At 51.1% G+C, this 10,387-nt stretch overlaps 1 protein-coding gene across 1 annotated transcript; it reads right to left on the reverse strand.

Annotated features, from left to right (window-relative positions):
- Positions 1–244: 244 nt before the first annotated feature.
- LOC143638105 (NUT family member 2D-like) lies at positions 245–9,673 on the reverse strand. Its single transcript, XM_077105616.1, has 6 exons — positions 9,608–9,673; positions 5,361–5,890; positions 4,141–4,269; positions 2,961–3,100; positions 2,109–2,425; positions 245–346 (listed from the first exon to the last, which is right to left on the reverse strand). The coding sequence occupies exons 1-6, from the start codon at positions 9,671–9,673 to the stop codon at positions 245–247; spliced, it is 1,284 nt and encodes a 427-aa protein (XP_076961731.1).
- Between the last annotated feature and the right edge of the window lie 714 nt (positions 9,674–10,387).

Genomic DNA, 10,387 nt, shown 5'->3' on the forward strand with positions numbered 1-10,387 from the left:
TTACAGTCAAACAAGGTACAGCTTCCCACCCAGGATTGAACATTGTGACCCTCCCCTCTCAGTACCTCCCCCTACCCTCTTTCTACATTTACTATACCCTCCCACTCCCTTCATTTTTCTGAGAACCCACAGGAACTGTCCTATGTGATGAAGAACCTTTGGACCTTCCAAAACAGAATGAAGCAAGGTGAGATCTTGCCTGAGGGGCAGACACCCCAGAGGCCACTGGTCAACAGGACTGTCCTCAGGGCCTCTTCTTCTTTAGGTTGCCTGATGATGTGCACTTCCTCTTCAGAGGCTGTGAGGTTTTAGCCAGCTCCAGATCCACATCTTGCCCTCCAGTGACCTGGAGGGGAGGCCCAGTGCAGGGTGTGTTTTTCATGAAGCATGTGCCTCCAGTGAGAGCACTCTTCATGGCCATGGCACCTGGAGGAGGGTGGGAGCTGAGGAGACCTCTCTGGGGAGGTGGGGCCTGGATTGCTTGATCTCCTGAGCACAGGGTTTCTATTGGAGGGGCCTGGCTCTGGGACAGTTCCCAGGGCAGCAGGCGGTGCTGGGAGATAAGGAGGAAATCCAGGCTTTGGAGGTCCTCGTCCACACTGCAGCTATTGGCTGTCTTAAGTGGCTGCCCAGAAGAAGTGGCTTTTCTGGGACCCACTACACTTTTGTTCCCCAGGTTTGAGGAGGAGGATCTGCGGTTTGGGGGAGGATGGTTGGAGTGAATGGTCCCCAATGAAGAAGACCCGTGACAGCCTTGGAGGATAGCAGTGTCCTTTGAACCCAGCAACTCTGGCTCGATGGTCCTGCTCCTCTTCATGACCTGGGAAGCCACCTCTGTGGACCATTCCTCCATGCTGGCCCCTTGATCAGTGTGATGTTTCCGCTTCTCTGCACCTTGTTTTGCAGCTGCCTCGGAAGCTCTTGTGTCCTGTTGGGACATATCATGACCTTGAGGCACCTGCAAAAGTGCTTCTTCACAAGCTGAAGGAGGATATGGGCACTGGCCAACTCTTCTTCATGCATGAAATGGGCCACAGGGATCAGGACAATCATATTTCAGTGGGAAGTGGATCTGTTACTCATCTTGGTCTCATAAAAACACACTGAGTGTCTGCTGGCCACACTCCTGGGCTTCCTTTCTGCTTGATATCCTGAACCCTTTCATGGCTCTCATGTCTCTTTCCTTTTTTTTTTTCCCATCCTACATCCTGTATCCTGGAACAGACTCACTCAGGGAGCCATCACAGACAGCATAATGATAACATCCTGTGGGCCACATGAGTAAGGTAATGTGCCTTCCTCATCTACCTGCTATCCCTTGCTCCCCTCTCCACCTGTGGTAACTCCCTTTCCTGTATACTTGTGTCCCTTTGTCTCATAGTCTGCCATGTATTGCTCTGTGCCTTGGTGTCTGTTCTGAAACCCTGGTAACCCTCGTGTCTCTATCTCCTTGTTCTACCTGGTGCCCTTTTCTTCTTGTCTACCTCTTGTTTCTTCCCAACCCCTGTTATTCCTGGTGTCCCTGCACTTCTTTATCAGGTGTCCTTGCCTCTCTTCTGTATCACCTACCCCTGGTCTACTGGGAGACCTTCCTTCTGCTTTCTACCTGGTCAGTAGTGAGTCCTTCCTGCTGCTCCAGTTCTTTTGTTAGGGCCAAGATATTTACATATGGTTTGGAGGAAAGCATTTCTTGCAGGAAGCGAGGATGAATTATATTCTCTGCCTGGGATGAGAAGGAAGAGAGTGTGAGTGACCTTGGGAGGAAATGGCCCCAAGTCAGGAGGACTTCTAGGAGAAAGAGGAAGCAATAATAATCCCATGCTCATTTGCACCATGGGGTTGTTATATCCCAAGTACCAGCTACACACATGTATGAGTGCACACGTGTGCATGCACATTCTCTCTCTCTCTCTCTGTCTCTTTCTCTTTTTCTCCCTCTCTCTCTCTCTCTCTCTCTCCCTCTCTCTCTCTCTCTCTCTCTCTCTCTCTCTCTCTCTCTCTCACACACACACACACACACGCACAATAAATCTGAGATTCTAAGCCAGGAAACTCAATTCCATGAGTGCCAAATCCTTGTATACACCAAGATTGTAGGCCCAGCTCACCTTGTTGACAAAGTTCTCATCAACATAGCTCATGAGACTTGGATCTGGGTATAAATCATCCTGTTGCTCTAGTTCTTCCTCTCCCAAGTTTGCAGCAAGCTCTTCTGTAGACAAGTAGGAGGGCTCCCACGTGGCAAAGTTCGTAGGCCCGAATAGCTCATCCATGATGTCCATGTACTCTTGGATGGCTTCAGGTGGGATCTCCTCGGGCGCCTTGTTCTCAGGCCCTTTGGTCTTGGCCACCTTGTTCCTGCGTGCCTTGGACTTGCGTGCCTTTGTCTCAGGCACCTTGGTCTCTGGTGCCTTGGTTTTGGTCGCTAATGAGCGGGCAGACCATACCTTAGTGTTGGTCTTTCTGGAGGTGCACACTAGGACAGGGAGGACCAGAGTGGTGTGTGAGTGAGGATTCCATGTTCATCCCAAACACTTGGTAGTAGGCAGGGTTCAGGGGTTCAGGGGACCTAACCTGGTATGCCATGCATGAGGACAACCTGACCCAGGAACCGAGGGATATAATAGTGCACCAGATGCAACATCTAGGAGAGTCAAGTGGGAGGACATTTGTAGTGACTGGTATTGCATGCACTCTACCCTACCGGGACCCAAGTCCCAGGCAGATCTTGTGTTGTTTCTTTGGATAGACAAGGAGAGAAAGGAGATCTGTACTTGGCCCAGTCAATACACAGTTCATAGCTGGGTGGCAGGGACCTCAGGTGTTAGGGGCTTTTTTTTCTTGTAAGAGGGAATCTCCAATACTGAAGGAAAAGTTCTTATTTGGGACAACAACTTGCCTTGGCCTTTTTCACTGTTTGGACACTATCATGGACTACTGTGTGAATGTGGGTACCCTACCTGGCTGTTGGACAGCCTCAGGGACTGGAGGCCTTCGGATTTCCAGCCTCGGAGTTGCAGGAGGAGGTCGGCACTGGAAGACCCCTGACAACTGCATCCTTGGATCCTCCATCTCCTCTGCAGCCTCAAACTCCATGAACCTTGATGGGATTTGGGTAAGGCAGGCACAGGCTGAGCTGAGAATCAGGTTAGCCATACCAGGCAGGTGCTGGTGTGGGATTCTAGGCGATGGAGTATTCTAAGCTACCAGTCAGGAGCTAGTGGCAGGAATGTGGAGTTGCGTCCTGGAGTAGGTCCGGCCAGTGACAGGAGGGAGCTGCTACAGAGGAAGAACTACAGTTCTCGGGAAACACTACATCAACTAGCACCTTAAGGGAATCAGATCTGAGGGACCCAGGCAGGGCCCCTAGCTGATCCTTGTTCTGGCTCTCTCCTGTTTCTGCCAGGAGGAACGACATCATCAGTTTAGTTGTAGAAACTGGTCAGGGATGTGATTTATATCAGGGAACACCAGAGGTCCTGACCCAATTCAGGGGTACCGAGGCTGGGACCTTGGGCCCTGAAAGGATCACCTGGGAGACCAAATTACAGGCAGGGTCATGTGGAAGTGAAAGCTAAGCTGAGAACATTGGGTTTCTTCCAAGGAGGGTGGGTTCTTCCCTTCCCTTGTTAGAAAGGCTGGGATTACATAGAGCAAAGGCAGTAAGGACCAGAGACATGTCCTGGGGCCACCTGAGGTGGTGGCTGGCCCTGACAATGCACTCCCCACCACCACCCTCTTCTGGAACATCAGGTTGAAGTAGTGGCCACTTTGATGAGTTATAATGGACCTCACCCTAGAAAGAGGTACCAGTTCCCAGGCAGGTGGCCCGAGTGAATCTAGTGCAACTTTTCCCCTCTGCAGAGCCAGCAAAGCAGCAGCAGACCCTCTGGCTGGGCTGGTACCTCCTCCCCATCCTGACCCTGAACCTCAAGGCAGAGTTGGAATCAAGAGTATGGAGCCTGGAGTTTCTGGGATTGTTGCCGAGAGAATGCCCAGGCCTCAAGCTAGAAGGAGCCACTATTTGGAGAGCTAGATGCCTCGGAGCCAAAACATAGGTAGGTGACAGTCTGTACCAGACCTTGCTGTGCAAACCATGATCCCCCATCAGTAGGCTCTGGGCCTTGAAAACTGGCTCACTTTTCTGCAGTCTCATAGAAGACCATCCGATCAAAGTTGCTGGTGCGCTGCCATTCCTGCAAACCCTTCCTCAGGCCCTCTTCCATGGTCATGGTGGGCTCTCGTCGGGACAGAGACCGAAGCACTGGGCTGGAATTCATCAGGATCAGTGTCCACAAGGTCACCCTCCTTTATCAGTAGACCAACAACCTAATTTCCTACCTTTGTTTTATTTGCCCCATGATGTTCAACTCAAAGTATTGACATTGGGACTCCAGGATACTTATACAAAAGTTTAACACCAAGGGCTGCATTGACCAGCATGATTGTGATTGGATTCCTCAAATATGATTGAGGTGTACTATGTGATGAATGTTTTTATCCCCCAACATTCACCTGTTGAAGCCCTAACCCCCAATGGAATGGTATCTGGACACTGCATTTAGTGCTTAGAAGGTTAGATGAGATCCTGAGGGTGGCGCCTCATGAGGGCATTAGTGTTCTTCTGGGAGAAGGAGGAGACACTGTGAGGACACAGGTGAGCCAGCTGTCTTTTCAACCAAGGAGAAGAGAGAGCAATCATGGGATTTTAGGTCAGTTACCCTCTACCTGGGAATCCTGACTAACGAACTGTGAGAAAGGAATGCCTTTTTGTTTTTTCACAAATTTTCCATAGCATCATGGTGGCCCAGCTGACTGAAGACAGGGCACAGAATGGCCTGGGAGCAGTTACAAACTGGGGCAAAGTTGAACATGCCCATGCAGTATCCAAAGACAGCTTCCCCTCGAGTGTGACATCACCAGAGGGTCCTGATCAGGAGTTCATGACAATGTGTATGGGTAGCCATAGATTTCTGTGTTGGAGCCAGCACCACTAAACCCACTTGTGGTTGGGATGTCCCTGGTGCTGAGAACAATCAGGTCTATGGTGGAAGGTGAAATGACTGGGGGAGGCATGGAGTCAGACAGCCAACTTCGATTCCTGGCCCACATTACCCCCAGGAACCTCCTCTGACCTTGAGTCCTCCATGTGATGGTGATGATCATTGGAGACAAAGATTGCCTGCACTCACAGGGCTGTGATAGGCACCGGACATAAGGCACGTTTCATTCCCTGGTCTCAGCTTGTCCCCTCACCCTCAGGACCTTTCGTCCAGTTCCCCTACATCCCAGCCTCCTCTTTCCAACCCATGCTTTTCCTCCTGACAGAGCTCAAGGGGGAGCCTGAGGAGAACACTCACATGAGGAAGCAGGAAAGTGCTTCCACATCAGGAGTCTGAGGAAGGTGCCTGCGGACCAGGGTCTTGAAGCGCTGCCAGCGCCGGAAGTTCTCATACACGCTGGGAGGTCTGCTGGAGTCATCTAGTGGCACTGCAGCTGGGAAGGTGGGTAGTGTGCCCTCCCCGTACACTGTACCTGGCCATTGGCGTGCATTCATTGGGAACATGATGGGGGCCATCTGGGCAAATGGTCGTGGTGCTGGAGGGCGAAGGCCCAGGTGCCAGTGGATCCCATAGTTTTGAATCCCTCCACTGTCTGAGGCAGGTACAGTGGTCCTCAGGGCAGAAGGTGCTGTGAGGAATGGAGCAGGATGCTCCACACCCCCACAGAAGGCCCCTGGGGCCCTCCAGTTGAGGGGTGTCTGAGTGTGGATAATGTTCTGAATATGAGGAGGCCCCACTGGCCTCAGTTGTGGCCCATGTTTTCCAAAGGTGGACAGCCCTGGCACATATGACTGTCCAGGGTAAGTGGACAGCACTAGAGGGTTACCCTGGGAGATAGGTGCAGTCACCCTTGGTGCCAGGGGCAACTCCCAGAATGGCTGGTGTGTTGGCACAGGGGCAGCTGGAAGAAAGGGTAGGCCCCTGAATGCAGACATGTGGGCACCAGGATTGAAGTTCATGCCTGGTCTCCGTGATGCAGATGCTGTGGAGGCAAAGCAAAGCGGAGAATGGGGGAGGGAAAATGACAGCAGGATCGAGGACCCCCAGTTTCTTACTCAGTGGAAATCTGCGAACAAATGCTCACAGCTCAGGGCCCTTGGGCAGGGAAATTGTGCAGTTTGCAGAAGTCCCTGAGTGAATTTCATGTTCCGTTCCTTTAGTCGTAGTTCTACCCAGAGAAATCTCATTTTCAGTACACCAGGATTCCCAGTTGACTGTGACACCTCAGCTTTTTCTGATTCTGAGAGGCCCCTTGTGCATCCTTTTCAGACACTCCATTGGCCTCCTAGGTGACTCCCTAGAAATGGATCAACTTGACTCTATTCAGTGGCACCATGCTCCTCCTCATTCTCACCAACAGGAAAGGGACCTTCTCCAGGGCAGATGCCGGGACTTTAGGGTCACGTGTGAAGGTGACAGCTTCTAAACCTATTCCCCCATCACCTCCTCAGCCTTCCTTTTGCTAATACTCCTTATATACCCCTCCACTTTATTCCTAGGCATCCACACACAAACAAGAAACACCTGATTTAGATCTCTGCCTAGCTAGAGGCTGAGGAATTCTGTAGTTCACCCAGGAGCACATCCTGCCCAGCATGTGGGTGCTTCTCCCAGCACTTCCCACACCAAACACGAATGGGGGACAGATCCTGGCCATCTGTGATCCTAGTGCTCACTGGTTGCTGCCATAATGCAGGGAGCTCCTTTCCCAGGGAAGAGGTCTATGTGATAGACACTGAGTCCCGGAGATCCTCTCCTGGGCTGACCAGCAAAGGTTACTGAGGTTTATGAAGTTGATGGGATGGTGAGGATTGGGGTTTTCCAGAGGTTTTCACAGACACTGGTCATTTTTTTATTGGGCCTGGGAATTAGAGCCATTCTGATGTTCTTTTCTTTTGCACTCCTAATAATGGGAAGGAAAGTGTCCCAGAGACTCAGGCCTGCACCAGCTGCTACCTGTAGCAAGGTTGTTGGGAGCACATTCCTGTTCACCAGGACATTATGCTGAGTGAGGTCAAAGAATGGGAGGTGTACCACACTTCAACACTTGCATGTATCAATCAGGACAGCTGCCTAAGTTCCAATGACAATATGAGTAAAGCCCCTTCCTAACTGTGTGCTATTCTCCTTCCTGTCTTCAAAAGAACCCAGTCATCTTCAAACGTGATCCTGGAAAATGAAGAACACCCCACATGTGCTCCCTTATCATGGAGTACCAACCAAACCATGAAGATAAGCAAAAGTCTTCTGTGTTGTCTTGAAAACAATGAGCTGAGGCTACACACACAGAGTGTGAAAGTGATAACGATTCAGAAGATCCCCCAGAGGCCCAAATCTATGTTGGCTAAGGTTTTCTGGGTTCCCTGCCCTTCTGGAATCAATGACACCTGCTGTCTGAAAGGAAGGAGAAGTTTTCCTGGGCAGGAAGTCTGTGAGGGACCCTGGACTATGGCAGTTGGAGTGCCCTGCAGCCTCACCCACAGAGACTATATCGCACTGCATCTGTGGTCATTGAGATCCCCATTGGGCAGTTTTCTAGCTAAAAACACTTCTGACCCCTGCCCACTTATGATCTGAGACTCCCAGTCAGTCCCCTCAGAATGATATCCCAGGCAGCTTCCATGTGTCTGAAGAATGGACACAGGGCTCAGCATCTTGACTCCAGGAAGGCCTCACTGGGACCCCATCTGTGACTGCCTAAAAAACCATGCAGTGACCTGTGTCCATTCTACAAGGAATCAATCCCGTGGCCTCTCTCCTTTCTGCTGACCCAGTGTACTTCCCCGGATTAGTCTGGACCTGGGTCTTAGGAGCCCTCCTCCCCATGAGCAGTATCAGTCTTCCCAGGGCTTCCTGGGCCATGTCAAGTGTATTGTCTAAGGCTCTTTCCTTCCCTTACTTCTGTTCAATCAGTTGACCACAGGGTAAGTGCTCCATTCTTACTCCCAAGGGTTTTTGGAGTGACTGCCCTCAGATAACAGACCCCTGACTGTCCAGGCTCACCTCCTTCTGAAGGCCAGGCAGGACACCTGACACAGTGTCTCACAGTCTCCACAGTGGGAAACGTCAGTACAGGACCCAGAGAGTGACCTGTCTGTAACAGATGCTCAGGGTCCAACTGAGCCAAACTGGCCAAAGTTTAAATGTAAACCACAGTGGAATGTTGGATCCAGACATTCTGTAGCGGGGGAGGGGCCAAGGAGAGCTGGCCTGGGTGGAGGGGGGGCTGGGCAGACATTCCAGGAAGAGCTCTAATAGGTATAGAAGAACTTTGAGTTCCCTTCAGGCAATTCAGGGGTGACACAAGTGGTGTGTGCCTCCGGGTCATTTTGAAGTAGTTTCTAAAATCCACAGGAGAGGGGTGTGACAGGTGACCCTCTCTTTCAACAACCAAATTGTCTTTGCTTCCAATGATGGGCAGGACCAGTGAAGCATGGCTCTCATGAGCCACAAAATCACCGGTATACACAGTCAATACTCTAAAAAACTGTGAGGTATGGATTGTGTTTTATGTATAAAGTGTTTTTTTCTTGTTGTTTTTGTTGGTGATGATTTTTTTTTTCTCCCATCCCTGGCTTGCAAAACACACACTTCGGTGTTCATGAAATATTAACACCTTATTATAAGTCTTTTCAATAAATGGCAGGAGGGGGGCAAACCATGATATTCAGGCACTAAAAAGAAGCTTCTTTCATTCTTTCTTCCCTTGTTATTTCTTTTGAAGCAGTGATATAAAATATGCAGTGCAGAAAAACTCTGTTCTCATTCCACAGGTTTTTTGAATTTTTTAAAAAATAATCCTACGCTGTAATGAATGCTGGAGACCAGATTTTCAAAGCAAATTTTATTTGCTAAACCAAGGTCGAATTCAGGGCCTTGTATACTCTTGGTCAGTGCTTTGCCACTGAGCTTCAGCCCTTACCCATGCAATCAGTTTGCACTGCTTCAAACTGCTAGACCACAGGTGCTCATATGATAACACTAGTCAAATTCAATTTGTGCAAACTGGCCATGGGAAGGAGCACAGGGTAGAGCGCTTCCTTAGCTTCCAAGGACTGCAGCAGGGTGGTCTCTACTGTAGGCATGAGCAGTTTGTAACTGCGAAGATCACTTTGTCATTTCAGGCGCTCCCACTGAAAGAAGGACCAGCCCAGACGCTCTTTTTGGGGAGCCTTCTTGCCAGAGACACCTTGCAGGCTTCCCTACCCATTTCTTCCTCCTGCAGGGCCACGGGTGTCCCTCCTGCATCCCTGGCGCCTGAGCACATGCTTGGATGGAAGGGCGCGCGCACAGGCTGCCATGCAAAGGCTCCAACGTCCATTGGGGCTCCTGCTGGGAAAGGCACAGGCGCTAGCACAGACAGCAGGTTTCCAAGGCCAGCGGGGCTCCCATGGCGGCATCCAGACTCAGTCCCATAAGCCTCTAGGTACTGGACCCGCGAACCTCTTCTGTTCCCACTATGTCCCTGCCCGTTCCTCTGGCCCCTGTGCCTCGCCAGGCAGCCCAGGCCCGGCCTTGCCTCCCCAGGGATGCAGGCCGCTCACAGCAGGCCTGGCAGTGAGGGGTGAGATGGCCAGTGCGGCGCCCACGTGGAAGCATCCTCCATCCATGTCCCTTGCAGCCTGTGTGAAACCCGGCTCCAGGGCACCTGTTTGGTGCCTGAGAAGCGTGGTCCTGGTCAGCAGGTCTGAGGCTCCTGTAGGTGTCTGACAAAGTGGTGACTGTCATCTTCTTGTTCCGCCTGAAACCTGTGAATGTTGGGGACACTGTCACCTGGCATCCGGGTTGTTAGCTGAAGGATGCTTATTTCCCTGTCCTTAGCAACTTTGCAGAAGGGAACACACTGAGCCAAGTGTGCTGAGTCTGCTGTAGTCACCCCGTGATTGAAGGGCCATCGTAGGTGGGCTGTTGGGGGGCTCGTCTGGACAGAGCACCTAAATGATGATGGGAGAACCGGGTGACCACAAGTCGTGTGCAATAAAGAGAGTCATGTTGTCTTATTAATTTGTGGTGCTTGTATATGGCGGCAGTGAAGTTGATGATATGGTCTCACCTATGCGTTGGTGGGCTGTTGGGGGCCCCTGTGGATATTTCTGGGTGCCAGGAAGTTTTCCATCCGTTTTGATAGGCGTGAGATCACGGGGTGGTTATTTGGGTGAGAACATGAGACGCTGCACTGGTCCTGGAGGGTTAGTAGGGGTTCAGAGGGCTCTGGTTGTTTCCGCTGTTCCTTTGATGGGGTGGTGGGGTCCCTAATGTGTTGATGTACATTCGTAATTTGGATCTTGCTCTGTTTCGACTGCCTGACGAGAATGTGGTATGTG

The sequence above is a fragment of the Callospermophilus lateralis genome, chromosome 17 (genome assembly GCF_048772815.1).
Source record: "Callospermophilus lateralis isolate mCalLat2 chromosome 17, mCalLat2.hap1, whole genome shotgun sequence".
NCBI lineage: Eukaryota > Metazoa > Chordata > Mammalia > Rodentia > Sciuridae > Callospermophilus > Callospermophilus lateralis.